Genomic DNA, 27,792 nt, shown 5'->3' on the forward strand with positions numbered 1-27,792 from the left:
CTTTGCCCTATGCATCTCTTCCATTTGGCTGTTTTTTGAGTTGTGTCCTTTCTAATAAATTGGCAATGCAAGTAAAGCAAGTAAAGTTCTGTGAGCTCTTCTAATAAATTCTCAAACTTGGAGAAGTGGTCACGAGAATCCTGAATTTATAGGTGGTTAGACAGAGTATGGGTGGTCTGGGACTTATGACTGGCATTTGAAGGACCGAGAGTCTTGTGGAAATGAGTCTCTTTAATTGGTGAGATCTGATGCTAACTCCAGTTAGTGTTAGAATTGAATTGTTCAGCATCCAGTTGGTATCGAGAGAAATGGAGAAGTAGTGTTAGAGAAGATGCCAGGTATTTGATAGTCAGGAGCACTATCTTGAGACAAGATCTTCAGTTTGTCTTTGTAGTCTTCTTACTAAATACTTATTAAACAATGTACTTAATGACAAAAATACAATAATAGTTCAATAAAATAGTTTTTTCAAAGTTTTAAAAGAAAACTCTACAGAACAGTTTAAACCAAAATAAAATTCTGATAGATTATGAAGATATAAGTTTAAATATGAGTTCTAAAAGCAATGGAAAAATGGATGTTAGTATAGTTAGTATAATCTTGATTGAGAAAGAACTTTCCAAGCATAATACCAAAGGCAGAAATTGCTGGTAGTTTTGAGTAAATAAAATGAACACAATAACAAGAAAACCTTCATATTGCAAAACACTGAATAAAATAAAAACATCAAATAGAAGAAAAAGATTTGTAAAATACAATGTGAATGGACAAAATTTTTAATTATATATACAGAATTTTTGAAAAATTATTCATAAAAATTAAAAAATACCTGGCAATGGGTAGAGAACATGAATGGGTAATTCACCCAAAAAATATACAAATGGTCAATGAGCTCTGGACACTGACAAAGATGTTAGGTAATTTACCTGAGTGAGGGGAAAAAAAAAAAAAAAAAAAAAAAAAAAAAAAAATATATATATATATATATATATATATATATATATATATAACACTAAAGGTGTTTCTATCAAACTGTGAAATGAAACTTATAAGGCAGACTAGTCTGTACAAGGAGAACTATTTCTGCCCATACACTCAACACAAATGGCTATACAGGCTTAGAAGTCTGAAAAGATCAAAATGTAACAGTGGTTAGATTATGGTAGGTTTTATTTTCTATATGCTTCCTGAATTAAAAAACAAACAAATTTCAGAATAAGCATATATTATATCATAATAAAGGTGAAAGTTGTATTTTTTTTAAACCAAACAATAACACACAAAGAAAAATACACAAATATCTTTGATGATTCCCAGTTATCCATGCATTGCTCTCTCAAGGCCCCCAGTCACTAAATTCAATCATCTTGCCACAATTCTCCTGCTTCTCTTTCCTCTACCCTTTGCTGACAAATGAAGCTTCCTAAAGTACTGTGACCCTTTTAAAATTTCATTGCTTAAAAACCTTCAATATTTTCTAGTTTTCTACATAAAAAAGTACAAATTCCTTACTTAGCCTAGCATCTAAGCCCTTCCATAATTATAACAATCTTTTTACTTTAACACTCCTTCCAGACAGTTGACTACTTGCTGTTCTTTGTGTATGTTTGTTGTCTACAGCTTTCACAAATTGTCCCTGTGGTTAACTCTACCTAGAATATACTCTCTTTGCATCTGCCAGTTTTCTGCCTAAGGCATAGTTTTCATACTGTCTTCTCCATGAAACTTTTGGTGATTTCCTATAGCCACTCTTAAGAATCCATGAGTCTTTTCTCTGTCTCTCCAGGCACTTATTTTCTTACTTTTTTGTTCTGTCTTTCCTAATAGACAATGACTAACTTGAGACAAGATCGTCAGTTTGTCTTTGTAGTCTTCTTACTAAATACTTATTAAACAATGTACTTAAAGACAAAATAGAAAAACTGTCAATTCAATGCCATTATGCTTAGCTATTTTTAAAATGCCAGCCTATGAACACAGAACACACAAATTGTTGACAGCATAGGATGGTTCTCCAGGTCTTTGACCTAATAAAGTGACTGATGAACTTAAGGGACTATAGAACCTTCATCTCACAAATGATCAATTATTCTATGAACTGATGCTGCGTACACAGAGCATTTGGTTAATAGGAGTTTGGTCATCACTGACCAATCTCTCCAACCTACAGGGAATTTAAGCTTTATTCTCTGGGAAAAGGGAGAGAGCCGCAGGGATGGTTGTTGTCTTTTACCTTTTTGTGTTGTGCACCGTGGTTCCTCCCAGGACGATCCTCACTCCAGGAGTGGTCCGGTTCAGGTTATAAACTGTTAGAGCCTCCTCATAGGTGGCTCCTCCAATTACAAATACAATGATATCTTGAGGTCTGAGAAAATGAAGACAGAGATAATGTCACAGGATAAGAAAAAACTAGGGCAAAGATTTGTTGTTATTACATAGAGTTTTAATTTCTTAATCTTTCTTTTTTGGTGGAGGAAGCAGAATTAAAGCAGAATAGAATAAAAGGTTTAAAAAAAGTTTTAATTATCTGAAATTGGCAGGAAACAGAGCAGGAAATGCTGAATAGTGATTTGCTTTCTGTGTATGAGCGGATGTCTTATAATTTCTGTGCTGTGGATTTCAGAATAGCACAATAGTGTTTGCTGGAACCAAATGCAGAAATAATCTTTCATAATCAAGAGGCTGCAGAATACCATACTGTGACATGATATCAGCACTAATTTGGACTTGTATCATGAATCTCCTTTCATGTATACCCTGTGTCAAATAGTTGGTACAATGTTATTACAATGGCTTCTGTCCAAGGACCTCAAAGCATTTCGGAAAGTAATAGTATATTTGGATATCCATAACACTCGAACTAGAAACATATAGTATTTTGAGTACATAAAAAGAATGTAACACATAAATTAATAGCACTTCCAAGAACTCCACCTCTTCTTAAATTTTTTGTTTTGGAATCCTTTGATAAAGCAAGAAAAAGAAACCATGGAAACAATAACAACAACAAAAGTGGGTGTAATTTTGATACTGGACATGTTGACATATCACATATCAGCTCAGCCACTAGCTTAATTTGGGGACACTAGGTTGTTTTACTGTGTTTCAATCTATTAAAATGGCTTCATAACAAATGAATGATTCTCCTATGAGCTTCTTTTGCAGATATCAACAAACTCATATTATCACTATTTAAAAGAAAGTTGGTTTTTTTTTTTTAATTGTTGATGGATTTTGGGGGGAAGGAGGGCACTGGGGATTGAACTCAGGGGCACTGGACCACTGAGCCACATCCTTAGCCCTATTTTGTATTTATTTAGAGACAGGGTCTCACTGAGTTGCCTTGCACCTCACTGCTGCTAGATTGGCTTTGAACTCATGATACTCCTATCTCAGACTCCTAAGCCACTGTGATTACAGGTATGGGTCACCAAACCCGGCCAATGGATCTTTATTTCATTTATTTATTTATATGCAGGGCTGAGAATTGAACCCAGTGCCTCACACATGCCATGCTCTACCACTGAGCCACAACTCCAGTCCCTCATATTATTATTTTTTAAACTTCTAATTCTTTAAGTTTTTCTTTTGTAGCTTTTTTTTCATTTATTTATATGTGGTGCTAAGAATGGAACCCAGTGCCTCACACAGACTAGGCAGGTGTTTCATCCCACTGAGCTGTAACCCTAGCCCCTTATGTTGTTTTCTTTAAATATTTTTTTAATTACACATGGACACAATATCTTTATTTTGTTTATTTATTTTTATGTGGTGTTGAGGATGGAACTCAGTGCCTCACATGTACGAGGCAAGCGCTCTGGGCTCCAACCCCAGCCCCCTCATGTTATTTTTTAAAGCTATTATTTGTCTTGTTTTCTTTTTCTTGTGCCATCAGAAAGATAAAATTACTTTATCTTAGAAGGAAAGCAATTTTATTAAATTACTCATTGGACACTATTTAAAACTACATCAAGCAGAAGCACCCATTTTGGAGGTTATGACATAATACTCAACCAGAAACATCTTTAAGAGATACACATGCTTATGTATAAATCTCAAATAAAACTCCAACTCTACATTTCCTTTCTGTTTGTCTCTCTCTTTCTAAGACACCTGGAAGGAATTAATTAATTAACGTAGAGGGCATTTGTTTTAGTGGAACTTCACAGAACAGAATCAGGTACTGTAGCTATTTAAGGATGTTCAGATAGTCTTCACATTGCAGAAATTTCCCAATTATGAAGAAATGCAATCAACAAGGTAGAGTCAATTATTACATTTCTATATGGATGGGACTTAAAACCATGAGACACAAAAGAACTGAACTGTAATCCTCTTGTCTCAGTCTCCAAAGTAGCAGGAATTATAAATGTGTGTCACTGTACCCAACTTCTAAATTTGCATTTTTTTTTGTACTGAGTATTGAACTCAGGGGTCCTTTACCATTGACCTATATCCTAGCCCATTTATTTTTTTATTTTGAGACAGGGTCTTGCTAAATTGCTTAAGGCCTCACTAACTTGCTGAGACTGACCTCAAATTTGCAATCTTCTGCTTCAGCCTCCTGAGTTACTGGGATTACAGGTATGTGGCACTGACAGGACTAAGTTTACTGTTTAAGACAAAATAAACATCATTCAAGACTACCCACCTGAAACAATAGACTAGCACCATATCACTTAAAAAGTTAGACTGCTGTGTATTAATCTAAAATCATGTTTTTTTTTTTAAAAAATAATTGATTTTGAAAGGATAAATGCATGCACATAGTATAAAATACAAAAGACTACACTGAAAAATAAGGTCCTTTCTCATTTCAGTTATTTCTTTAAATATTTTTTCTTTTGGTATTAAGGATTGAACCTAGGGGTGCTCTCCCACTGAGCTACAACCTCAGCCCTTTTTATTTATTTATTTTAATTTTGAGATAGGGTCTTCCTAAGTTGCCCAGAGTGGCCTTGAATTTGTGACCTTCCTGCCTTAGTCTCCTGAGTAGCTGGGATTCCAGGCCTGGGCCATCATGCCCAGCTGTCAGCAACTTTTGATTAAGTTGATCACTGTTCCTCCTGGATGTAGTTTCTTGACTTGGTTTCCAGGATACACATTCTTTGTTTTCTCCCTACTCCGCTGGCTGTTACTTTTCAGTGTCTCTTGATGACTCTATTTCATCTCCCTAACCTCTTAATGATATAGTGCCCAGAGTCCAGTCATTGGTTCTTCTTCCTTCCTAACCTAACATACTCCCTAGATCTGCTCTAATAGTGCGTCTACTTGCTACATTTGGTTATTCAAATTTAACTTAATTAAAACAAAATAAAATAAAAATGTTCAGCTCCTCAGTACCTTTAGACACATTTCAAGTGTTCAATAGCCACATGTAGCTAGAGGCTACCTGCTAGGGTTTAGATATTATTTGAGGGTGTCCCCCAAGAGTTCATATCCTGAAATTTAATTCCCTTGGTGAGGGGGCTATGGCATTTAGAAGCAGGACCTTTGGGAGCTGATTAGAGTTAGATAAACTTATCAGGGTGGACTCCCATGACTGAATACTGGCGGCTAAGTAAGAAGAAAGAAGAGAGACCAGAGAATACAGACAATATATTCTCAGAAAAGGAGTATTTTATTTATTTATTTTTTGGTACTGGGGATTGAACCCAGGGGCACTTAACCTCTAAGCCATATCCCCAGCCCTTTTTGATATTTTACTTAGGGACAGGGTCTCATTGAGTTGCTTACAGTCTTGCTAAGTTGCTGAGGCTAAACTTAAATTCACAATTCTCCTGCCTCAGCCTCGAGTCTTTGGGATTACCACCACACCTGGAGGAGTTTTTTTTTTTTTTGGTGGTGGTGCTGGGGATTGAACCCAGGGCCTTGTGCATTCGAGGCAAGCACTCTACCAATTGAGCGATTTGTAACAGTAAGATTCCATGTGCAATGTTCGCTGTGGTGAGGGACAACACTACTGAGGTCCATCATACGGGTTTATTTGAACACTGATGAATTACACAGATTATTGGGCTGGAGCTGGGGCTGGGTCTCATCGGTAGAGCGCTTGCCTGGCGCATGTGAGGCCCTGGGTTCAATCCTCAGCACCACATAAAAAGTTAAATAAAAAAATAAAGGTACTGACAACTACAACTAATCTACCTCAATCTACCTCAAGAATACAGCTGTCTGTTATGGAAAAGAAAAATGAGAACTGGGAGAGAATAACTCAAGCAGACTTCTAGAATGTTGTCCTTTAGTTGATAATTGCAGGGAGCCAGGGTATTTTTAAAGAGGGAAGAAAATGTCATGGATAGTTATCTGTGGGTGCAGGTTATACAGATGTGTGGACAAAACATAAATACTAGGATAGGGACTGAGTGCTAGGCTCAACTGCGTACCTAACAAAGGTACCCTTACTGCATCTGATCATGGAAACACAAAAGCACGTTTCCAGAGCCTCCTCTACGTATTCAATCTGGTCTACAGAACAGTATCTATGAAAAAGAGTTTTTAATCTCTCTGATGTTTTTCCTTTCCACGGGAATTTTAAAAGCAGATGTTCTGATGAAGCCAATGGTAAAATATACAGCAAAATGTTTTATATGATGGTCAAAGTTAAGTGGAAAATACAAGTTCAATTCTTTGTGTACATCTTCTTGTGCTCTTTAATTCACCATAGCAACCAAAGGCATTAATTAACGCAGACAGCAAACATTGGAAAACAGCAGCCAGTTTATACTGTAGCCAGCTATACAAGGACATCCTAAGAACCCAATTTGTATCTTACTTTGTTAGAAAAATTTAAAAATTTTCATGTACAGTATTTCTGCAAATAATTATTTCTGTATGTGAATAAGTTAGACAGAAAAACAAACTTCAAAAGGCAATATTTTGTCTAATTTGTGAACCTTTACATTTATGTCTAAAATTCAAATTTTTAAAATACTTGCAGATGGTAAAATTCTTATGAGAATTTACTGCAGGAAAAAAAAAAGCCAGTAAAAAGGACTTCTGCCTTTATAGAAACAAAAGCAAACGGCTGGGATAAGAGTCTGCTAAAATCATAAAACACGGGGGCACCTCCTTGAACTCTTTGACTCTGGAGTGCACGATCACACAGCTCTGTTTCCCACCAAGTGAAGAGGGCACTTATTACTGTTTTTTAAATCAGGGAAAGAAGCAATTCTGGAGAGAAAAAAATCAGCCTAATAATATTACATGTGGGAATCCCATCTGTAGGATAAAGATCAAACCCAGTTTATGGATGTGACTATGCTGCCAAACAGGTTAACCACTAATTTAATAGCTAAGGGCTAGGAAATTTCTACAAGTGTTCTGGCTTTATAAAGTTATATTCCTGCTCCATCTCCTCTGACACTTTCCAATATTACAACACCAATAAAACCAAGATGTTCTACCATGAGATTTAAATCATTATAAAGATGACCAAAATCAATAACTTTTCTCAATGTGATGTACCAGGGCCAAGAAAGTAGACAGAACTGACAGTGGGGCCAAGTAGTTGCAAAGCCAAAATATTATGTAGAGTTAATAGCAACCTGCAAAAATCTAAATCTTCTGTAGCATCAACTAAATTTATCCTTTGGTTTAAATTTTCCAAACACAAATCTTGGCAAATCAACTGCTATACATGTCTACATGATTTACTGAACAAGTATTGAATACTTATTATTTGAAAAGTATCATGTTAACTGTTGTGAAAACCTTAAAGATTAATAAAATGTAATTCTTATTTCAATATTATAATACTTAACATAGTAGCTAATAGAAAGGATAGATATGTATATCATAATTAACTACTGTCTCAATATCCAGAGATAAGGATTACCAATAATTTCTTATTTATTCTTTTAGAAATAGTTACTGTAGGGGGCCTGGGGCTGTAGTTCAGTGGTAGAGCACTTGCCTAGCATGTGTGAGGCACTGGGTGCGATTCTCAGCACCACATACAAATAAATAAAATAAAGGTCCACCAACGACTTAAAAAAAAAAAAAAAAAAAAGGAAAAAGAAAAAAAAATAGAAATAGTTACTGTAGGGAACAGTAGTTCAAGCTTGTAATTCCAGTAGCTCAGGAGGCTGAGGCAGAGGATTTCAAGTTCAAAGCCAGCCTCAGCAACTTAGTGAGGCCCTGAGCAAATCAGCAAGACCCAGTCTCTAAATAAAATATAAAAAAGAGCTGGGGATGTGGTTGAATAAGGTTAAGTGCCCCTGGGTTCAATTCCTGGTACCAAAAAAAAGGTTACTGTATGCATACATATATGTTTGTATATGTATTATACATACATATTGCATACATATTTATTTTCAAGCATATACTTATTTTATAAACACATACAGTCACATTTATTCTCACATATTTTTAAAAGGGATATAACATGGGCTGGGGATGTGGCTCAAGAGGTAGCGCGCTCGCCTGGCATGCGTGAGGCCAGGGTTCGATCCTCAGCACCACATACAAAGATGTTGTGTCCACCGAAAACTAAAATAAATAAAATATTTTTAAAAAGGGATATAACAGCATCTTTCTTTCTATATAATAAAAAAAATGTTTTGCATATCACCTCACAAAGAGTTAGCCATTTTAAAACAAGAATGCATAGTAATATACTGTAATTTAGATAACCAGCCCTTTATTAGTGGGCATTTAACTTGTTCCTAGATTTTGCTATTACAAATAATGTTTTGGTGAACAACCCTGTAAACATATTTTTGTATACCTGTGCAAGTATATTTGTAGGGTGAACTTTTAGAAGTGAAATTATCAGGAAGGAGTCTCTTCAAGTCTTCTGCAGTCTTATTTCTATGAAGCAGAGCCAGGAAGTGGTGTAGATAGTTATAGTTTCATAAACATTTCTCTGTATTCCTCCAAAATCTCTCCAATTTTAGAAGCTTGTGATTCAGTCCCACTGTTTCCTCCTGACCTCCTTTCCTGGTCACTCTTACTCTCTAAAGTATTTAGCTCTGGCTTACTGTCCTCCTTTTTATTCCTTCTCTTTTCAAGATATTCGGTGACTCTGACATCAATGTAGATTACTCGTCTCACATCCTGGTCTCCTCCCTCACACTGATTTTTTTATTCCATCCCCTGTAATCAATCACCTACATTCTTGATTATAACCAACTCTTCATTACAAGAATCTTCAATTTAACACCTCTTTGTCTAATAACCACCTCTCAATTTTAACTCAACTACAAAAATGCCCTAATATAATAACTCTGTGACTTCATCACTGATACTTTTTTCACTATCCAGTACCTTCTTTCTGTTTCCATTTTCCAAAATGCTGGCTAAACCAAACTATCTCCCTTCTTTACATTTAACCCAGAGTAACTAAAAGTTGCTGGATAAAACCACACAACCAGGCTCACTATTGTAAATTAATGACCACTGATAGGCACTCTACCTTGCCCAGAAGGTCTACTTAACATTCCCCTGACAAGTCTGATTCCTAGCCTGCAAGATGACAACTTCATGGGCTGGGGATGTGGCTCAAGCGGTAGCGCGCTCGCCTGGCATGCGTGCGACCCAGGTTCGATCCTCAGCACCACATACCAACAAAGATGTTGTGTCCGCCGAGAACTAAAAAATAAATATTAAAACTCTCTCTCAAAAAAAAAAAAAAAAAAAAAGATGACAACTTCACAATGTTTTCTTTTTTCACCCCCTCCCTTAGCTGATAATCTGACCATCATATTTTACGGAGAAAAATCAGACAGGATGAGCCCATGTTCTCATGATCAGAACTATAAACCTAAGGTGGCTGGGTACGGTGGCACATGCCTACAATCCTAACAACTCAGGAGGCTGAGGCAGGAGGATCACAAGTTCAAAGCCAGTCTCAGCAATTTAGTGAGACCTGTTTCAAAATAGAACATAAAAAGGGCTGGGGATGTGGTTCAGTGGTTGAGTGCCCTTGGGTTCAATCCCTGATACCAAACAAACAAACAAAAAATGAACTACAAACCTGGTGTAACTATACACATTGTTTTCTCTCCTGTTAAAATGAAAGTACCTTTGCCACTATCAAAGGCAATTCCTTTGTGCTCTAGATACCCTAAGGATTTTACTTCAGCAGCTCTTCTTCTTCATTTATTTCTCCTCCTCTATTGGATAACTCTCAACAGATTACAAACATGCTTTGGAATCTCTCTTTTGAACTCACAATCTCTTAGATACCCTCCTATTTCTCTGTCTCCTTTATGCAAAACTTCTTAAAAAGTGTTACATATAAATGTCTCCATTTTATTTTATATCCTGTAAACCTAATTTGGCTTCTAATCTCACTGAAACGTAGGAATAAGAACATCAAAGACCTTCTTTATATTGCCACCTTGATAGGTTCTTTACTTCCTCCACCTTCTTACATTCCCCGCTCACTCGATGCCTTTCTGACCATGTTCTCCTGGACTCCCTTCTACCACTCTGGCTCCTTTCCTCCAGACAGTGTGTGACCCCACTGACCTTCTTCTCTCTCTCTCTGCTTTCTTCTTAAGTAATCTTACCTAATCCTGTGGCTTAGGTATCACTAATATCTTGTTAACTCTCAATTCAGCATGATATTTCTAATAGGCATCTCCAATTAACAAGACTGAGCATTATTCTTGGCTTCTTTTACCTCTGTTCCATCAATCTATACCACTAAATAAATTTATGGATTCTATTTTCTTCCTCAGCCTCCTATCCAACCCACTTTGATTTCTGACTTTTATAGACATCTCCTCCTTCTATTTTTTGCCTGCAAGAATCCATTTGCTCCACAAAGTGAACTTTTAAAACATAATTCAGTTCACATTGCTTACATGCTTCAAGTTCTTCAATGGCTTCCTATATTAAAATAAAAAATTAAACAAAAACTTTTTAATCAGGGCCTACAAGGCCCTCTGTGATCCAGCTCCTATTTATCTTCTTTAATTTCCTCCTTCCTTACTCTACTCTACCCACACAGGGCTTCCTTCTGGCTACCTACCTGCCAAGTTCTCCCTTTCTTCAAAGACTGTGATCTGGTGTTGCCTCTGCTTGGGATGCTCTTTCTCCTAATCATTATGTGACTGGCTTTCTTGTGATTCAAAACTCATTTTAAGTATCACTTCCTCAGAGAGGCTCTCTCCATCTATAGTAGTTCTCCCCACTTCCACAGATACTTTGCAGCTTATTATCCTATTCACATCCTAATAGCACTTAGGTTTTTTTTACTTATTTACTGTCTCCTTTATTTTAGTTCCTTGAGGGCAGGTATCTTTTCTTTCCTGCCACTTCTGTATCCCTAGCATCTAAAACAGTTAACATATTGAAGGCATTAAATAAGCATCTGTATAAAAGAGTGAAGTGATTGAATTATTAACTATACACATATTTAGACTATAGTGACACGCTGACAGATGCCAACAATTGATAAATGTGTATTTTGGATGAAGAGCATTATTTTGAGCTTTGTTTGGGCATGAACCATGAAACTTAGAAAGGTTTGTTGTTGTGCACTAATCATACACAATATATTCTTCCAGCCTATGGTTTCCCTCTAGCAATGAGTAGCTGATTTCTTCTTCAGCAATTCTTATATAAATATCATAAGCAAATTAATATTTTTCCTTTATTCAAATTAATTAAAAGTCTCAATAATAGAGTTACATTTTTTTGAAAATCCTCTCAGACAAATATCTTGGATTGGTGTTCATTCTTACCACTTAGTTGACATTTCTGAATCTTGATGCCAAGGACCTTAAACATTTATTTGAATGAATGTACTCTCTTAATTTAACATTGCCTTTCAACCTTGGATTTTAAAAAGATGATCTTTTTTCTGTTTTGTATCAATTATAGAGATTTTTTTTAAAGGGACAGAGTGAAGAAATACATTTCATCATATAAAAGAGTCATCTCTGAACCTCAAAACATTTTCCCTTTTCAGAAATTCATTTTTAAAATACTACCCTGCCCAAGACTCTTAGATTATTAGTAGCTGAAACAACAGAAGAATTATACTACTAGTATACAATTTTCACATTAAACTGCCCGATAGAGTTCAGCTATATATAGTAGGTCCTGCATAACATTCGGTCCAAATAACAAATATAGGAATGTATTTTTAACTAGTAGAATTTGTGTATATTTAAAATTTCAGGCTGATGTAAGTAAATTGTTCTGGACATATTTTATATTTATTAAAATTTATTACCTACTGGATTGAAATTACAACTAAAAGAGAGCCTATCTCTTTCTCCTTTGTAACACATGGCTTTTGTTAATTAGGTCTCTCAGGTTGTGTGCTGGCCACATTTGGCAAAGTCCAGTCCTCACCAAAAATAGTAACAACCTGCTCTGGATGGCAATCAAGCCCAGATCTATTTTTGGCTTTAATGTTTGAAACTCCAAATGCCAGATGCCATAGAACTGAACCTTACATGGCATAAGTAAACTGGTCTGCTACTAAAACACAGAATATTAAGGATCGAGACCCTCCAAAACACCCGTCTCTTTATTCCCAAGTACATAAATGTTTCAGGCTTACCAGGGGAGTTCATGTCTAATATTCACATATGTAAAACAAAAAGAATATTAGAACTCAAGCAGAGGAAGGTGGACATGACATAACTTTGGTGTCTGTTCTTATCATTATTCTAAATGTCCTATTCTCAGAGTGTTTCTGGTTTTTATTATTAATATATTTGTTACCTTACCTGTCTCTGAGTGTGCTGGGGCCTAGATAAGGATAGAGGTTTTCCTTAAGCTTTCCTTTGATGAGATGGTCCAGGGTCTCATGTAGGAAAGGCTGATGCTGAGTATATACATTTTCTACTCCCTAAAACAGGGGAAAATGGTTCTTAGGTCATTTTGGGAAAACTAGCAATACAACAGCTTATAATACTCACATAGAAAAGGACATACACTCAATAGATATTTCCTGAGATAGATTCAAATAGGAATTTTATGATATTTTAAAAATTATTTTATTTCTTTGGGTGCATTGGCACATGCCCGTAATCCCAGAGACTTGGGAGGCTGAGGCAGGAGGATCGTGAGTTCAAAGCCAACCTCAGCAACTTATCGAGGCCCTAAGCAACTGATCGCTACCCTGTCTAAATAAAATATTAAAAAGGCTGGGGATGTGGCTGAGTGATTAAGTGTCCCTGGGTTCTATCTCTGGTACCAAAAAAAAAAAAAAAAAAAAAGAAAAAGAAAAAGAAAAATATTTTACTCAAAAATTTAATCAGAAATGTTCCAATCTCATAAAAATACTAAAATTAATGCTAACTATTATAAAAGAATTTTAAAACTGGAGTTGCTTAAATCTTTTATCATGTCTTTAATGAGTCTTGCTCATTTTGTTGTGAAAATGCTAAATGACAAATAAAGCAAATGAAAGGAAAGAACTGTAGAAAAGGAGACTGTAAACATGGAAGAAAAAAGAAAGAAACTTCAGGAAACATGAGAAAGGCTAGCAAATTAAAACTAATTTTTGACCATTAAAAAAAATTTGGTTAGTATTTTTAAAAGATCAAAAATGTTTGCTTTCTCTTTAATGTCCTTCAAAGAGAAACTATCTAAATCCCAGATTATAAACAAATATGAAAAATAGCTATAACTAATAGAATTGTTTGTCTTTTTATTCTTGAGTACTTCCTGGAAATATCTTCAGCTATTTCCTGCTTGGCTATTTGAGCCAGTGCTGATACTACTCCAATACAGGAAAGCACTGAAAGAAAAAGCTTTCAAGAGATGGCTGATATAATTTCATTTAACTGTTCTAGTACTAAACCAGCAGCACTCCTGAAGTTAATTTGAAGATCATGTTCATGTACTTTCTGCCCTAGGGGCTTTGACCGTTTCTCAGCACAGAAGAGATGTCTATACCTTCAATCCTTTGAGGAACTGTTTGGTAATAGCCACAGCATCTTTGGGGCTAAAAAGGTCACTTCCTCTAACCCGTTTACCACCATATTCAACAACCGCTGACACGAGCTATAGAAAGAAGAAAATAGAAATTATCTTTTATTGCTTAGGGATCAGCAAGCCCATTTAATAAAAAATACCTTTATTAAGGAAATGAAGACATGACAAGACAGAATTATACAGTTCTATAAATAAAAATGGTATGATTTATCATTGGTTGGTGCTAAGAATATGACAGAACCAGTTCCTACTTATTGGGCTCAACATGTAAAATTGGTTACCTTTCGATACTTCTCAGAAACACCTTTATTCCTGAGGTCCACTATTAGTCCTGGCAGGCTGTTGCTGCTGTGCCGCTCATAGTGTAGAGCATAGAGCATCACCAGGCGAGCAGCATCAAACTCTGTCACTTTGGGGTTCTGTAGGAGCCTCTTTACATTCTGAAGGAAGAAGGAACTGACATTTATCCCCTTTCACATGAGTGATCTCTTGTATAATGGTTTAGAGTTAATAATTATTGAGTGATAGTGATACATCTGAATTCATGAGATGGCTATGATGACAATGCCCAGGTCTCAACTATAGAAAATTAACTGCCTTTTGCTCAAGATAAGAATTAAATAAGGAAATATATTCCCATTATAATTGCTTTAGAAAAAATGAATTTAATACTGGATTGTTCCTGTTTTCTAATAACCCAAGTAATCATTTCCTTGCTGAAATAAGAACAGATACTATTTTCCACCACTTTAGTCAATACGGCACACAGAACTGAGCAGTTGACTTGCAACTCTACTGCTTTCTCTTTGCTTTAATTAAACACTGAGACGAGTTGATAGAATTTTACATAGGACTAAACTTAATCCCCAAGAAACATCAGAAGTAACAATATGTCTCAAGATGGTAAAGCATGCAATCTCTAAATTGAGTATTTATGATCTTAAAGTACAGATACAGACAGCAAAAGGAGCCAAAAGAAAACATGTTTATATTTTTCCATTCTCACATTAAGGGTCTTCCATATGGTACAGATTTATATTTATTATACAGAACAAATAATTCCATTTTAGCAAAAAAACAAAAAACAAAACAAAAAAAAAAACTTTTTAAGTCCCATCAGGCACTATGCCAGGCATTGTTAGGGAAACACAGATGAGTTAGAGCCAGTTTCTGTCCTCAGCGAGTACACAGACAATGAGGTAAAGAGAGGTGAAATGAGTATAATCCATTCTGTTACAAAACATATCTAGTTAATGTACTTTAGCTTTACGAGAACAGTAAAAATGGTATGATATCAGAAGGCATGTTGAGTCACATGTAATTTTTCCAGCATGGACAGGCTTCCTGATGATTAAAGAAGAAGCTTTATCAAAATTTTAAGAGAAAAAAAAAGATGACAATGCTACAAAAGTATTTTCTACAGGAAGGATCTGGTTTTAGGAGTTGCTGCACTTTCCACTGTTAAACTCTCTGGAGAAGGAGCAAGTGTGAATGAAAAGGATTCAAAGACATTTCACTGTTAAAAATCAAAACAAAACAAAATGATGAGCAAAAATTGATGAATGAAGAAGGCTACCTCAAATGGTATTTTTAATTTTGATGAAATTAGTCTCCATGAGAAGCAAATGTCTTTAAGACCTTGGATTTGTTGGTGGTGGGGGTGGGGGTTTACAGGGGATTGAACTCGGGGGCACTCCACCACTGAGCCACATCCCCAGCCTTATTTTGCATTTTATTTATAGACAGGGTCTCACTGAGTTGCTAAGTGCCTCACTTTTGCTGAGGCTGGCTTTGAACTCACAATCCTCCTGCTTCAGCCTCCAGAGCTGCTGGGATTATAGGCATGTGCCACTGCACCCAGCAAGACCTTGGATCTTAAAGAAAACAGGAGCCTCAGGAATAAGGCTGTGAATGTGGACTGGCTCAATTTCTATGTGCAAATTCCAGTGGAGATTTCCTTTGCTAGTATTTTTATTAGTGCTCTGATTACAAAGTTATATAGATTTATTTTTTTTAGATTTTTAAGTGGTCTGCTTATAACCGTATTTTCCCATAATCTGTTTATTTTTAATGCATGATTTTGTAGAAAATAAGGGTTTTCAGGAACAAATATGTGGCGTTATAACAGACATATATGTATAGAAAGCAGGCTGAAAATCAGTGCCATGGGGAGGGGAGAAAAGACAAAAATAAAGTACATCTGATTGTTGAGGAAACAGGAAAGACTTCACAACGGAGGTGACATCTGCAAAAGAATCAGTAACAGTTGGAATTGGTATAAAGGAATGAAAGCAGTGTCATCCCGAACAGGAATGTGAAAGCAGAGGAAAGAACGTGAGAGTGGCAAGCACCTGGGAGGACCCCGGCTTCTGAGGACATGACAACCCCCGTCTGTGTGGCACTTTATAATGTATACGATGCTGTCATACACATCATTCTTTGGTGACCCACAACAACCATGTCCAACGTCTAAGAATCTCTCTGTACATAACGAGTAGCGACGAGGATGATAACGGGAGCCTCCCCAGGAGCTCTCAAGTAGAAAGTTCTCTGAGAGGGACTCCTGTTGTGGCTTTTCTGGTTAATATTTCATTATCATCATCCTTAAGAGACTAAAAAAGGAAGAAATTTCTCCTTTAGACCCACATTCATAAGAAAATTTAATTTTTTCTCCCTTTGTTGTATGTTTTCCACAGAGCAACTATGGAATACAGCTTATTTAAAATATGTGCTCAAGTGTTCTACTATTTTCTATCATAATATAAAGACATGACAGGGTACAGTTTATTCTTCAAGTATTTATGTACAACTTCACATATATTTTAATCAACTGGGCATAAATTTAAAACATTAAGAAATCCCACCTTGGAATCTCTATTGTCACTTTTCTTACAGGCACAATGTTTCATTTCCTGCCCTTGCACTCTTTCACGTATAATCTGCTCAATTTCTGGCTGACCTTTAAAACAAATCTGAGATGAGATACCCATGTAACTATAAACCCAGATAACTGGCATCAAAAAGTTAAAGACTATTTGCAGCAATCAGTTAATACCCTTCCTGCTTCCTTCCTTCCTAATTACCTTCACTTGGATCTTGACTCTGGGTTCTGTTTCCCATTTAAGAATCCACTCCTCCATTTGTGCACAATGTATCAAAATGCATTCTACTGTCCTGTATAACTCATTAGAACAGATTAAAAAATATAAAAGAATCCACTCCTATTTTCTTGAGATATGGTACTGGTATGTAGATTCTTTGACTTTGACCAGATCTGACCTAGGATTACTTTGAGTAGATTAGTTCGCCTACTTTTGAGTTCTTAGAACCCAACTCAGGGCTCAGATCCATGATCTGGCTAGACTTACCTATTTTCTCATGAGAAGAAACCTGTAGGTACAAGTTGAGTTCTTTCTTCTCTTTCAGCAATGTCATTCCTTGAAAAAGCAGGGCCTTTTTTTTTTTTTTTTGTCTGACTTGATCCCATGTTATCTTTTGATTTTAAACTATCTCCCTATGGCTACTTGACTCATCAACTTGACTGACAATGGCATATGTTATATTGAGATTCCAGAGTACTAACCAGAGAAGAGGAGGAAAAATAATTAGAGAGACTTTTAACTACAGACCTGGTATGTGCCATATGGTAGTATTTATATGTTGGAAATATAACTGAATTCTATAATAAATTTTAAAATTTCTAATTTCTCAATAAAATTTCCATAAGCTGCTATGTGTGGTGGTGCACGCCTATAATCCCAGCTATTGGTTGGGGTGCAATGTTGAGTAGTGGTGGGGAAACGGCGTTGGGGTGGTTAGGGTGGAGGCAGGAGGATTGCAAGTTGAGGCCAGCCTGGGCAACTTAGGGAGACCCTGTCTCAAAAATAAAAATGAAAGGGCCTGGGGATGCAGGTCAGTAGTAGAGGATCCCTGAGTTCAATTCCTACTACCGATAGATAAAATTTCTACAAGCCTTGAAACTACCAAGAGAGAAAAGGACACTACCTCATAATGACAATAGATGAATAAAGAGCAAAACAGAAAACTAGTGTCTATTTAAGAAGATAGGATTCAAAAACTTTGTGTAAGTAGGTCTAATCAAGAAACAGGAAAAGAAAAGCAAAAATACTGTCTTTAGAGGTAAAGTTTCCAAAAGGCACTAACACCCACACATAATGAGAAAACAATTATTTTCTAATATTTAGAGATTCTTTCATTGTTTCTAGCTGACTGCTTTTTGTTTTATTCTATTAAAACTGATGAATCAGCACAGAAAAAGAAAAAAATTTTGTATGACATACATACATTATACAAATTACAGAGTACTCAGTAATGAAAGACTCTCCTTCCCCCACACCTCGCCACTTTAGTTTAACCTAAAGAACAGGATTCCTTCCTTGCTAACTACCATCACAATAATGTAGTAAAACAGTTAATGAATAAGTAACTAAAGTAATAGATTAGGGCCAGGTGCAGTGGTGTACCTGTAATCCCAGCTGCTTGGGAGGCTGAGGCAGGAGGATCACAAGTTCAAAGCCAGCCTTAGCAAAAACGAGGCACTGCGCACTCAGTGAGACCTTCTCTAAATAAAATACAAAATAGGGCTGGGGATGTGGCTCAGTGGTCAAGTGCCCCTGAGTTCAATCCCTGGTATTATAATCATCATCATCATCATCATCATAATAGATTAGGATATGAAGATGAAATTGGCAGAGGTATTCAATATGTTGATCTGATAAGAATGAGTCTGATCTAGCAGTGTTGTAGAACACTAAAGAGCTTATTTAGGAAAAATAATAGAAAGTAGTCAGAACCCAATACTACTGACTGATAAATACATGTGAGTCAGTATTATTTTTCTTAATGACTGGCTAACATAAAATTTAGCTTTCTAGTAGATCTCCTGAGGGTCAACATTACTTCTGAAATACTGGTTAAGTGGTGGTTTAGAGAAAAAAGGGTCATTTTTACTCTTAACTGATTAAAATAAAATGGTCCAATGTGTTCCAAGCAGTTTTATCATAATTTTACAGAAAAACCTTTCTGAAAGTGGGGAGTGATCCAAAGTCACCTGTGGATTAAAAAAAACATGTTCTAAATCCCAGAATGAAAATAGAATGTACCATCAAATAATATTAAGATTAATGGTGACAACATTTGTTGAAAATTTTAAGGACCTGGTACATATTAAGTGTTTACATGTATTAGCACATTATATCCTCACCACAATCTTTGAATTAAGTACTGTTATTTCCCCACATTTAGAGATAAAGACGGGGGCTTAGGGTAGTTAAGAATCATTTCCAAACTCAAGTCATCAAAAGTCCAAGCTTTAAGCCACCATTCTATATTGCTTCAAAAAGGATTCATTCTCCTCATTTTTCTAACAAATATTTATTGAGTTTTTACCATGTGTCAATAACAGTATGATCTGAAATCTTTCATGCAAGATCAGGAAAAAAGGATATAAAATAGACCAGTTCCTCCTCCCAAATAAAAAGTTGTGATATGACAACATGGGTGGGACTGTGGGAGTAGGGTGGGGATTGCTCACTTTCTGCAGAAGTTTCTCTTAATGATATGAAAAATCTTCATTACTAATCAAATCGATCTCTTTTTTTGAGAATATGGATGTGCTTCAATAGTAGTACATTGCACTTTGGTTCTGGTAAAATTCTTTATAAATCATATTTTTGTTAACCTGTAGGATAGAAGGGGCAGCAATTTATAGGTTAATTTTTAGCAATGTATGAGCTTTTCTTTTTCTAACCATGATATGCTTACTACTCAATAAAACAACCCATCTCTACTCAAAACCTCAATTCATTGCTTCATGACGTATTATTCTCTAAGGTCAAGCCAAGGAATGCTATAGCCATTTAGGGATCAGGCCCCTGGCATCTACTGACTATCAAACAAAAGTTCCCTTTATAGACTATTTAAATCATGTTGCCAAAGAAATCCTTTATGGTGGGAGAGTCCGAATCTACTGCTTACTGTAAAACCCCAATACCCTGGACAAGAAAGTCTTCAAAAGATAAGTTTTAGAAATAAAAAGTAGATCGGAAATCAGGTTCACATTTTTAAATATCTACTTTTAAAGTGAACAAAGTTTCAAAGAAGGAATTACAATAATTTTTCTAACTGCTTTCCATATGATAGAGAGATACAAATAAAGACACTGAAATTGGCTAGTGATAAAGCTTTGATATTTTTTTTCCTTTCCACACTGAGGACTGAACCCAGACATGCTCTACCTCTGAGTTATACCTCCAGCCCTTTTAAAATTTTATCTTGAGACTGGTTGGTCTTCCTAAGATGCTCAGGCTGATCTGGAACTTCCAATCCTCCTAACTCAGCCTCCAAGGTGCTAGGATTACAGATATGTACCATTACACCTGGCTAAATTTGGTTCTAACCTTTTAAAAAGAAAAATCAAGTGATAAATATAAGAAAAATTATATTTGGTTATTGGAAAAAGTTTTGTTTTTATTTAATAAGAGGCAAAAAACTCATTTTATTGAGATAAAGATAGGAACACTTCTGTTAGGCCTACAAAACAACTAAAAACTATTAGTAGGGTTGTTTAAAATAAATTGGCAAAGTTAAACAGGTTTTTTAAAAAATATTTTTTGTTTGTAGGTGGACACAGTACCTTTACTTTATTTTTATGTGGTGCTGAGGATCTGACCCAGTGCCTTACATGTGAGAAGTGAGCACTCTACCACTGAGCCACAACCTTAGCCCTGGTAAAATAGATTTTAATACATTTTTTATAAAAGATACTATTTAGTGATTAAATTGAAGGAGACTTTAGGTTCTGATATGAAACAGTCTCTGAGATACAAAGTTAAAAACAAAACAAAACTGTAGGGCACTATAGTTGTAGCTCAGCAGTAGAGCGCTTGCCTCATATGTGTGAGGCAGTAGGTTCGATTCCCAGCACCACATTTAAGTAAGCAAATAAAATAAAGGTCCATCAACAACTAAAAAAATATTTTTTAAAAATGCAGAATTCTGTGTCTAGTATGGTAACATTTTAATTAAAACACATACACACACACACACACACACACCAAGCCTTGCATATACATGGAGAACTGAAAGGATGCATACAAAACAACAGACTCAGTTTTCACTATACACCTCTTTTACCAAATACTTATATCATCTATTTAAGAGTTAAAAGTTAATACACTATTGAAATAATGTCAGTCTAAAGAACAGAGTCCTTTGTAAAGATTTAGAAACACGGGGACAAAATAAAACAATGATAGAGAAGCACTTTACATAAAAATAAAATATAAAGCAAATAGCAACTTTATAATTTTCAAAATGAAGGTGTTTTCTGAGAAATCCTGATAAACATTTTAAAAATTTAAAACTAAAAACTAAAAATCTCAATAAAGATTTTGATATAACAGAGTACCCATAGGTAGGTTTCCTTCTTTTGATTATACCATGCAAAAAATATTATTCTTAGAGGAAGGGAAATAATATTTACAAAGCACCTATCATATATGAAACATTTTATTATCACACTGATTCTTTATAACAATCTGAAAGTTTGAAATCACTATCTTTAATGCTTGGACAAAATAAGGAATTTTTCCCAAAAAACTTTGGCAAGTAGAGATAAGATACCAGCCAGGACAGCCTGGCTCCAAAGCCTGTGATGTTTCCGATATACCAGACTGGGTTTATTTTATGAAATCAAGTAGAATTGCAGTGGGGAAAGTAAAACTAAGTTTTAGCATATAAAATCCTAGTATTGAGGAAATGTGCTTCTTACAGGTGGCTTAGAAATTATTATCTCCCAAAGGATTCACTCCTAAATTAATTGTTGGGGACAACACATTTTTTTTTTTTTTACTCATGAACCTTAGAATTACGTCTGATTTGTTCTTTCAATCCTTAGATCCAATCTATCATTTAATTGTTTTCTCCCTTTGTAATGTCTCTTAGATTTCCCCTTATTATACATTGTCATTAACATCACGATAAGTCTACAGCCTCTCAGTTTTTTCACCGTAATGCATCCTCACTAGGTTAAAACACTGCCTTCAACTTTCTATACAAGATCTGCACTGGATCTCTCGCCTATCTCAGCAAATATAAACTCCTCTTACTAGCTTCTTTATAAACTGATTCCTGTTTATCAATCCAACTTCATCTTCTCTTTCTCTTTCACGCCCACTCTCAACAAGTGAAGCTATGTATTATTTCCTGCATACTTATGCATCTTTTCTTTTGCTGTTATTCCTGACTGAAATCCTCCTCTAAATTCTATTCATTCTTTTGGTTCATCTTCATATTGCCCTCACTAAGAAAGTCTTCCTAATAACCTAAAATCCTATTATAGTTAGTATCATAATTTTAACTTAATTAAATATTATCTTGAAACATTATTTATTTCTTGTGCTTTAGTTTTGTCTAATTTAATAATAAACATTATTTATTCATTTTGCTTTAGTTTAGTTTTATAGTAGACTATAAATTTAATTTTATAATCGACTATAAATTTCTTGAGGTCAGGGTATGATTATGTCACTTTTCTTCAAAAATCCTCTGGTAGCTCTCATCATTTTAAAATTAAAGCTCAACCTCATTTCAATGGCCATAATTAACCCTAATATGTCTTTCTAGTTTATCTAAAACCTCTCCTCAGCTTCTATTCCTACACTAGTTACACTGAACTACTCTCTGTTTATACACACACCCCTCCATGTTTGCATACTCTTTGCTGAGAATGTTCCTCCCTTCGCTCAGCCTGGTGCACTCCTAGTTATTAGCTGTCCAGACCCAGTTTTCATGTCACATTTCTCTAGGAAGTTTTAACAAGCCTCACCCTTGTCTTTCCTCTGTATTTCCAAACTCTTTTGGAAGTACCACTATTATAGCACTTACTGCATGGTATTATATAGTTCCTTACCTCCCATAATGTGAGCATACTGAAGAAGGGGATGGGATCTATTCATCTCTGTACTCTTAGATCCTCATAGCAGTATGTGCATATAAGAGGCATTCACATGTTGTGGAATGAAAAGCAATCTTCAATAATTTTTTAAAAACTTAGATAATGCATTTTATCTGTCAAGGTCTTCTTAACAACCCTGTGAAACAAGTATTATTATATCCATTTCACAAATGAGAAAACTGGCTCAGAGATTAAGTCAATAGCTCCAGGTCACAAAGCCAGTGAGTTGTAAACCAAACACTAATATCCAGAACTTAATTGTAGTCTACTGCACTTTCTAGTTAATGAGGCTGCTCTCATAAATACTCAATTAACTGACTGAACCTTGGAGACTGCACTTTATACTTCTTCTGTAGCTCTTATAATATCTATCTTAATATCTTAATGGTGTTCATTTGTGTCCTTGCCTTAACTTTTTGATAAATGGAATTCCACGTTGATGAAGAAGGTACTTGCCTTTGCATCTCTTGCTCTGCCTGGCACAGTGTCTTACACATAGTGGGTGCTCATCAAATTGGACTGACCTGAAGAGCACTAGAATGGTCATTTTGACAGGCCAGTTCTTGCTCAACCTCTGAAACCTCCAGCAGATTCCGCTCACTGACCAACCGAGACAGTTCTCCAACCACTGTCACATGCTTTGATACAGTCCCAGACATCTTTTTGAACTGTGGATAATTCTCAACAAAGGCCTGCCATGATAAAACATCAATAGGAAAGGTTCTGTTACTTTTTGACTGAGAATAGACATATATGAAGAAGGAATAATAATAATTAAAAAATCCAGGAGTTGTTTTTCTGCACAGGCTAAGGCACCTACAGCTCTCTATCATACAGCATTTTGTGATGCTTGAGAGAAAAACTGATGTATGGCAATAGACTAAGTCTTTAAAGAATACAAATGTGACTAAACAACAGAAAGAAGCACAAGGCTTATTATGAACTTCTCACTATATTTTTTACTAAAGAGACACATTACAGAAAATGTCTCAACAAAACCAGATGAACCAAGATAGAAATCAGGCCCAGAAATTCCAAGAATCTTGTTTACATGAATAATTCCAAAGTGTCACATGTAAGTCAACCACGTGTGTATTCAATTTACCTTCATGTCTGCTATTGATTCTAGTTTTTGCTGTTCTTTTGGTTTCTTCTTCTGGAAGTCTTCCATGAGATTCTTTATATTGCTGCCAATCTCTGCAAAGTTCAGGTACATATTCTGTGAAAAAGGAAGTTGGAAGACAGTTCATGAACTAGTCTTTCAGATAATTTAAAAGAAGTGAAAAAGAATCCTGAATACAGAATTGAAGGGAAAATTCCATTTTAATTACCAAATTTGGACATTAGCCAGGACACCAGTGATGAATACCATTATTATTCTCACAAAGAGCCACTGGAAGGGAGGGAAGTAAATAACTATGTGATATCTATGGAAAAAAATTATTTTAGAGGATCAGAATCCAAGTCTTTTGCATTCCCTTGAGATGCAACCTATCTGTGGTATGCTTCTATCATTTTTTTTTTACATGAAATCCCATACCTGTCCCCATTCTAACAAGTCAATATTGACCTTGTTACATAAAAACAAACAAAATTTTAAAAATTTAACACCACCTACATTAGCATAGAATTCATCATTTTCAGCAGACAGAACCACCTCTCTTAAGTCTTTACTAATCCCCGGCACTCTGGAAAGATCAATCCGATTGTTGTTTATGCCTAGTAGTTCATGAACCATGGCCTGATATGTCCACTAAATAAAGAATTAAGACAAAAAAATGGTTATTAACAAAACATGGATATAGTACATATTCAGGAAAATAAGTAAAATTGATAACACTCTTAATTAACTAGTCTGCTTACATGAAGATTCTCTATTTTGTTCAAATTTTATTAATAGTTTATGCTATAATAAGCATTAAGATTATCATTTTAATTGGTTAAACACCCAAAAGTCAAAATACTTTTAGATTTCACACTTTTGGAAGAAAGACAACAAGATTAATATTCTTGATAGAAAGAAAACAAATTATATTTATCATTAGCTCTAATTTTCGCCTGTGAATCGAGTATATTTTTGGCTTCACAGACAGGGCTATATCGGTACTGCAGTGACAAGCTGTGCCATTTCCTGTACGCTTCTGTGGTTTTCTGCAGCACGAGAAGTGTGTTCTTGCAGATCTGAGAGATGCTATATTTATCCTGGGAACACTAATATTATCAGAAGAAACCTTGTGAGTTGGTCAAAACACTGGCATATTCAGAAAACTTGCCTCTCAATCCACTTTGTTTTATATTTTTACCTAGTACAAATTACAAAGAAGATTGGTACTCAAATGTAAATTCATCTGGTAAAACTGAAAAGAAAACACTTCCAAATTTTGCCTTCTCACGACTAATGGAGAATGGATTACTTCTGTCATAAGTCCATTACATAAAACTAATATTTCCAGCATGTTATCTTTTAAATCTAGAATTCAAATGCTAAAATTTTTATATAAATATATTTTAGTTCAAACAAATAGATTTATTAATAAATAACTTATAAATTAACAAAAGAAGGTGCTTTATTTCCTAAAACATTTGCCAAAGGAACCTTTAATAAAGCAAGTTCCATTAGGACATTTAAAATAAGTATAATGTCATGTTTCGTACTTGGCTCTACCACACCACTTTACGCTGTATTTAAAGCCATGTGTTTTCTGCTTTCCGCCTTGGGCCATTGAATTTTTTGAAGGCAAAGACTGTATCTCCTGACCTTTTATCTTTAGTACTTAGTTTAGTGTGTGGCACATAATAGATTCTTAGTGAAAATTGTTGAACAAATGGTTGCTTTACTTTGTGAGACAGAATTATAGGCAATTATTTTTCTTTCTAACTTTTTATATTATCAAAGATTTCTTTAGTAAACATATGTTACTTTCAATTTTAGAAATACAGGATTATCTTATACAATAAAGAAGTTTCCACAGCTACAGATTTCTCTTAGCATCAACATTATAAGCTGGGCAGAAACTGAAACAGATTCTGCTTTTCCTTATAAATCCAAAGTCATTATTCATGGAGCACCTACTAAGTGCAAGGAACTGTGCTTTTACTTGAAAGAAAATAAACACTGGTGAGACACAGTTTGCCTAAACAGATCATGTAATCCAGGGAAGGGTAAAAACAACCAAAGACAGAACTCAGTGCAGGTCCAGATACAGTGGAGACACAATTCCACAGTGATTTTAGGGATAAAAGAACCTGTCTGAATAAAAGGACACAGTCTTCAAGAAGATGTTATGTGACTTTTGAGTGGTTTTAAGGGAGAAAATTTTGATAAATAAAGATGGGAAGAGAAGGTATTCCAAACATTTCAGAGTTTAGACAGTGGTCACAGCAAAAGCAAGATGTCAAGAAAACATGTGGCTTCTATGTAGCAGTGAGCTATCAGTTTTATATGAGGTTTAGTACACACTGTTAAGAAGCTGGTACGCCAAAGTCAGGGGTGCGTGTGTGTTGTGTTTTAACCCAGCAGGCAGATGGGAACCAATGAAGAGTTTTAGGCCAGAAATAATAGGATTGGAATTGGGCTTAGGAAAAATAATTCAATAACATTGTGTTTGGGCTGGGGATGTGGCTCAAGCGGTAGCGCGCTCGCCTGGCATGCGGGCGGCCCGGGTTCGATCCTCAGCACCACATACCAACAAAGATGTTGTGTCCACCAATAACTAAAAAATAAATGTTAAAAAATTCTCTCCCCCTCTCTCTCTCTCTCTTTATAAAAAAAAATAATAACGTTGTGTTTGTGGAATATATTAGAGTGAAAAGAAATTAAAAGAAAGGAACCAAACAGGTGACTGTTGCACTGTTTCTATAAGAGATTAGGGTCTACACTAAGGCAATACAATAATAATGGAAAAGAGCATATAGAATTAAACACTGGAAATGAGAACCCATGATTAGGCAAAAATAAATAAATAAATAAAGATTAATAGAGGAGAAGAGAGAAAATAAGAGGAGGTAGGAGGGAAAGAAGAGGGAGGGGGAATGGGGATTAATATCAAATTCCTTATATGGGTGGTTTTGTCAAAATTAAACTAAATACTACATATAATTATAATGCTCTAATAAAAGCAACAACAAAGAAACAAAGAAACAAACAAACAAGAATCCTTGATTAGGGATGGGAGTAGTGGCAGAAAGGGATAGGAAGGATGAGGCGGAAGAGGGAGTGACCGTGACTGTGGTTGGAAAAATAGTGATACCAAAACACCAAGAAATACTAGGCAAAGAAATAAGAACAGAGGGGAAAAGGAGGCAAGTGGAGGGACTATGTCTGCAGTTGGATGAACATCACTTAAAATCATCCTTATATCATGCTAACAAAGGGTTCTACACCTGGTTGAGCAACGGAGTGATGGCGTCATCGCAGCGATCTAAAATAAGTAGCAATGGAGGAACCTCTGTCCGCCGGAACTCAAACAGCTCATATTCTTTAGTTATTACTTGCTGTAGGTAAGAGAGAGAGAAGGTTTGAACAACTAATTAGCTGTAGATAGAGATGGTAAAAATAGAAAATTGATAAATAAAACCACTTTTAGCCGTTCTTCATACCCTCATAGGCCTTCCATAAAAGGATTTTAAAATGTTACAAGATTTTTTTTTTTAAACTTTACAAGTTTTGCAGCATACTATGTAAGAGCTTAAGACTTGAAACTCTACCAGTTGTTTATCCAAAAAGCTTGTGAATGTTTGTTAGGTTAAATCCAAACTTAGCTCTAATTTGTTGCTTTTTTTGTTTTGAATTATATATAGACATTCTTCTTTGCCAGTAAACCTACCATATCAACCTCCCCTTGGCTGTAGAGAAAATATTCCTGATGGTTTCTAAAACACAAAAGGGAAATAAATGGCCTTGATGATTTGGA

At 35.4% G+C, this 27,792-nt stretch overlaps 1 protein-coding gene across 1 annotated transcript in view; it reads right to left on the bottom strand.

Annotated features, from left to right (window-relative positions):
• Window positions 1-27,792, bottom strand: part of Vps45 (vacuolar protein sorting 45 homolog) — a 56,869-nt gene that overhangs the window by 18,150 nt on the left and 10,927 nt on the right. Inside the window, exons 7-14 of the mRNA XM_026404018.2 lie at window positions 27,263-27,373; window positions 24,498-24,632; window positions 23,985-24,098; window positions 23,404-23,571; window positions 14,184-14,342; window positions 13,864-13,971; window positions 12,690-12,811; window positions 2,234-2,365 (exon numbers count right to left, since the gene is read on the bottom strand). Of these exons, the coding sequence (XP_026259803.1) occupies window positions 2,234-2,365; window positions 12,690-12,811; window positions 13,864-13,971; window positions 14,184-14,342; window positions 23,404-23,571; window positions 23,985-24,098; window positions 24,498-24,632; window positions 27,263-27,373 (1,049 nt within the window). The remainder of the gene's footprint in view (window positions 1-2,233; window positions 2,366-12,689; window positions 12,812-13,863; window positions 13,972-14,183; window positions 14,343-23,403; window positions 23,572-23,984; window positions 24,099-24,497; window positions 24,633-27,262; window positions 27,374-27,792) is intronic.

The sequence above is a fragment of the Urocitellus parryii genome, chromosome 11 (assembly GCF_045843805.1).
Source record: "Urocitellus parryii isolate mUroPar1 chromosome 11, mUroPar1.hap1, whole genome shotgun sequence".
NCBI lineage: Eukaryota > Metazoa > Chordata > Mammalia > Rodentia > Sciuridae > Urocitellus > Urocitellus parryii.